This window comes from Podospora anserina, chromosome 5 (assembly GCF_000226545.1).
Source record: "Podospora anserina S mat+ genomic DNA chromosome 5, supercontig 9".
In the NCBI taxonomy this organism is placed as follows: Eukaryota; Fungi; Ascomycota; class Sordariomycetes; order Sordariales; family Podosporaceae; genus Podospora; species Podospora anserina.
Genome location: NW_001914843.1, coordinates 959,340 through 964,075, shown reverse-complemented (window position 1 = coordinate 964,075; position 4,736 = coordinate 959,340). Strand labels below are relative to the sequence as shown.

The window sequence follows — 4,736 nt, the reverse complement described above, 5'->3', positions numbered from 1 at the left end:
ATATGGAATCCAGATGTTCCCCAGGGGAGGAAATCAAAACCATTATAGATTTGAGGCTTATTGGGCATTCTGATCGACGTTCGTGTTTCCGGTGTGGCGAGCCGTGGCCTGCGCTGCCGATGGCGCATTGTCTGGGTCCCCTCCAGGAATCCAGGACTGGGGATGAGCGGATGCAAGTTGAAATCTCGGAAATGGGATTGGTCGGGGGGCAAGCAAGCGTGGCTTCCCCCTGTGGCCAATTCGACGTTGCTCCGAGCCCAGGATTCCAAATGGCTGTATCGAGGATCTCGTCATTGAAGGGCACGATTAGGTCCTGAGTCTCTGTTCCAAGATTGGCTGCTCCTCGAGCATTCCAAGTAGCCAGATCGGGGACCTCATCGGGGAGCCCAGGGTTGACCAGGGCATAAGATGCTTCAGGCCCTACAGAATTCCAAATGGCCGCATCGAGGATCGCGTCATTGAAGGGCACTGTCGGGTCCTGGCTCTCTATTTCAAGCCTCGGTTTCTGCAAAGGATGCAAATCCGGCACCCCTTCGTATTTACGCCTTGGCTTAACAAATGGAAGGTTGAGGCAGCCTTGAGCCGGTGGCTGTTTCCCGGAGGAAGATTGTAACAGGTGGTGGGGAAAGCGCCTGACATCCTTAGAGGCTCGTTTTTTTGCGAGACATCACATCTTCTGCCCATGTGTTACGGTTGTACTTGGGCAATCCGACCCAGAGCTCCATAACGATGATGCCCACTGACCAGATATCGATCTTTTCCGTGTAGGGGGGATTCCAGAGCTTGGGAGCGGCGTATAGCTCGGTCCCGCACTGAGTATTGTACTCATCGGCCGTATTGCCCGAGATGCCAAAGTCTGTTACTTTGACGTGGATAGGCTTACGGGTGACAAGTAGGATATTGCCAGGCTTTAGGTCCCGGTGGATGACACGCTTTCCATGGAGGTATTTGAGTCCTTCAAGGGTTTGGCGAATGATTTTTCAGCCCTCTCGATCGGTGAACTTGCGTGATTGACTCTGGCCTAGGAGGCTGCCACACGCAGCGAACTCCATGATAAGTTGAGGCCCGTCCTCACCGCGAACGCTGAATTCGTAGAACCGGATAATATGGTCCTAAAAGAGAGTTAGGCAGAACAGGAGGCTGGCTTGTCGGGTATAAACGGACGTGTCGAAGCATCGAGGGTAGAAAGGTAGATTTCGATGTCGCCTGTGCCCTCTGTGTGTCGAGATAGACCAAACCTTCATTCGGCAACTTAATCTGTGTTGATACTCGGGAATGGTTTCTTAGGATCATACGCCAGTATCTGTGCGGAATGGCATGGCGAATTGCCTACCACTGATACCTGACTCCCGACTGTTATATAGGAGGACGTCGCATTTGTCCTTATCGGTCCCAAGACGAATCCTGTACCAGGATCCTTGGGCATATGCTCTGTCGTAAACCGGAGGATATTGAGAGGCGGAAGTGGCGGAGGAGCAGGTGTGCCGCTCTCGCTGTGCTCTGTTGGACTATCAGGCGTGAAGAGGTCTTGCTTGAATTTCCGCTCCATGGTCGACCAGTACGCCTGATTGTCTGAGTGTAGGACAATGTAGTCGCTGGTTTTCACGGTGAAGATAGTCCATGCCATTGTGAGTTATAGGAGGGCCCAGCAAAATGACTCAAATCACGTCAAATTGATAATGAGGGGCGGGACGGAGAAGGCCACAAGTGGTATAAGTATCCCTCTGCACAGCGAGAGGTGGGAGGACCGACAAGCTCAGAGGCCGTGCACAGAGAGCTGCATTGTGTGAGCGCTTACGATTCGAAGGTGGTCAACCAGGAGCCAATCAATTTGGTGTGGCATGGTTGATGCTGTGAAGGGGGCGATAGACGTTGGTGCACAGTTCGGGTGCGATGATTAGGTCAATCCCGGTGTGGCCACAGGTTTGTGCCTGAGGCATTCACTATTGAGGCGTGCGTCCTGGGCCGAGACAGGAAGTACCAAGGCCCCGCCCAGCTCTCTCCTTCACTACCATCATCTATCACCACCATGAAACTGACAAGAGGCCAATCTTCGGTGCCTGCATCCAAATGACATCCAAACAGAGGTGCCACAGACTTCTTTTTGGCATGTCGCAGTCTCGGCCTGTGGATCCTGGCACACCGAATTTGTCTCCGACCCTGATGTGCAGTACTTGCGAGATCCAGCCCAACGGTTAAGGCGATATAAGTTCTCTGTCTTTAATTCGATATGGAGACTTGTAGACCAAGGGCCCGAGGGAAAGAGCCGTGGAGAGGGCCTATAATGTGGTAAGAATCAGCCAGTGTATCAGTTTCAATAGGTTATCGTACCTTGAATTCACTGAGGGGTGTCCGGCGTTGCCTCTAATGGGCCACCAGCTGTGCAGCCCGTAAGCTTATCGACCGGCCACGATTCAACTAGGGACATGGCCGGGTCAATTACTTTCTCGGACGGAGCGGAAGATAGTGGAGTGCTATGACCGGATGGCGTCGCGTCTTCGCGGTCAGTAGTACCCGAGCTGCAGAAAGGCGTGGACTCTTGGCAAAGCCCTGACGATTCGGGAGATGACTGCCTTTTTTACCATCTGGGCAGGTGTTACCAAAGGTATATTTGGTTTGCAAGGCGGCCATCCTGTCGCTTTCTTCACAATCATTGCGAAACTGCTGCACTCTCTTCCTTTCGAAGGTGGGATGCCGTTAACCCCATGTCTCGGTCTTTTCATCTTCTTAGTATCGTCACTGCGCTCGGCACCGAAAGCATCCTGAAGATGGAATTGTAAATCCAAAACCGAATCAAACCTTCGTGGACAATGAGAATGCAGGCGTGGGCAGTTCAAGGGCCTAGTTGCATTTTCGAGCTCTCTGATGTGGGTTTGGATGTGATCGAGCCAGGTCCACCGCTTCTGAAATTGGTACATCCGCACAGATGCTGGCATTCGTTCATCTCCAAGGCAGAACGGACAGTAGCCAGCCCTGGCGAGAACCGCGCCGTAAGCCAGAGGATCGCACCACGTCGGAAGGCTGTCCGGGTGGTCCAAGCGATGTTGACAGTGAGTTTCCCAGGCCCCGATACCGCAAAACCATTCATTGCAGAGGAAGCATAGCTCTGCAAAGCCACCAGCTTTCGCAGCAGCTGTTCTGTGACAATCGTATATGTGTCTCCAGTCGTAGGAAGAGCCGTCACTGTTCTTTCTGCAGTAGCACCTATCTGGCTCTAGCCCTGGCCGATACTCCACATTGCGACGCTTCCGGTAAAGACTCAGCATGTCATGGAGCACAGCAAGACCTGCAGGGCTCCGTAGCTTGTCAATCAGGAAGAGGTTTTGTGCCAGGCGGTCCCATTCCGGCATCAGGAACCGGACACGGTCAAATATCGCTCTATGGTATCCTGGCAGATCGTCGTGCTTGACTGGCTGGTTGTTTTGCCACTTTCGCAATCGCTCGGCAATGAGTTTCCGCTTCTCCGCGTAAAGCTTCTTACGCTGCTCTTGGGACTTTATATTGGTTGTGCCCCGTAGCGTAAGGATTTCTCGATTAATGTGCATCATTTCAGCGCTGGTATAACAGTCGTATTGCTGTTTGGCTGGAATGCACTGCCAAAGCCTCGGGTTTCGAGGTATCGTTAAACCTCAGAAGAGGTCAAGGACCAAGATTCGTCTCTCTGGCCGTGGTAGGCTGCCTGGCCATCTGCGCCGTTTCGGAGTAGGTAATGTGTAGCAAGCGTATTTGGGTCGGTATATCCGGCATAGACCACCCGCGTGGCTTCTGATTCGAATTGATCTATTGGTGAGGACATGTTAGTAGAAGAAAACAAAGGGGGGAAAAATCTAATACGTACTCATAAGGTGAAGACCCTCTGCCAGAATATCATGATGTCTCGGTGGTGTTGGGTATCCTGCTCGTAGACCCAGTGACGGCAGTCGATGGCTAAAGGCACCGGCAGTCTCGATATCCTCGCTTGACCGACTTCTAAAGAATGGCGTCTCAAGAAGATGTTCCTTCCATTGTACCAGCCACATCTCACCTTCCGGTGGCTTGATCGTGAGAAGCTCGTCAATGGTTTTGTAGTCCCTGAAAGCTTCGTATGCAAGAAGTCTAGCCAGAAATGGAAGCATAGGATTGAAGCAGAGCACTCCAGGTTTGATACCTTCGTATAAGGCGTGTTGCGGTCTAAAGTAAAGAGGGATGAGAAGAAGGATTCAAGAGCTGAGCGATGATTCCTACCTTTTGTTAGGCGTACTGGTCATATTTTTGGCATCTCGGGTCAGCTGAATGGCGAACTCCGGCACCCCTTCCTCGTTGATGAATACCACAAATGTGAGATCCTTGGGCGCTGGTTAGCGTTTGCCTGGGTTGCTGGGCCATGGGCAATATCGTTACCTTGAAGTAGAGGCCTCGACCGGTTCCCCCGCGGCAGGTGGACTCGATATACTCCCCAATCCGGGAAGAAGAGTAGGCTTTGCCCAATGAGAGACCCCAGTCATCAACAGGTGTTGCTGTTTGTGCTCAATCCAATCTGCCGCCCAGAGCTGTCTGGCGTAGTTGAGCATGGCATTTTTCGTAGCGAACCTTCGACGCCTTTTATGCTTCGGCATGTCCATTTCTTTTGCTAGAGGTCCCTTAATGAACTGGCAACCAAGTTAGTATTTTCAGATATCCTGTGGAATGCCAATGTTGAGATACTTGCCTCTGTCACGGACTGGGGCCGATGGGGAGCTGAGCGGGGCTGATGAATA

The 4,736-nt window shown here is 52.2% G+C and overlaps 2 protein-coding genes across 2 annotated transcripts; both read right to left on the bottom strand.

Moving 5' to 3' along the window:
- Positions 1 to 980: 980 nt before the first annotated feature.
- On the bottom strand, positions 981 to 1,627 carry PODANS_5_10118 (uncharacterized protein; the record flags this gene model as incomplete). The annotated part of the gene is made up of 2 exons (XM_001904807.1): positions 981 to 1,112; positions 1,334 to 1,627. The coding sequence occupies 2 exons, from the start codon at positions 1,625 to 1,627 to the stop codon at positions 981 to 983; spliced, it is 426 nt and encodes a 141-aa protein (XP_001904842.1).
- An 877-nt stretch (positions 1,628 to 2,504) lies between these two features.
- PODANS_5_10116 (uncharacterized protein) lies at positions 2,505 to 4,247 on the bottom strand (the record flags this gene model as incomplete). The annotated part of the gene is made up of 4 exons (XM_001904806.1): positions 2,505 to 3,575; positions 3,629 to 3,780; positions 3,839 to 4,170; positions 4,225 to 4,247. 4 exons carry the CDS (start codon positions 4,245 to 4,247, stop codon positions 2,505 to 2,507), a joined length of 1,578 nt encoding a protein of 525 aa, XP_001904841.1.
- Between the last annotated feature and the right edge of the window lie 489 nt (positions 4,248 to 4,736).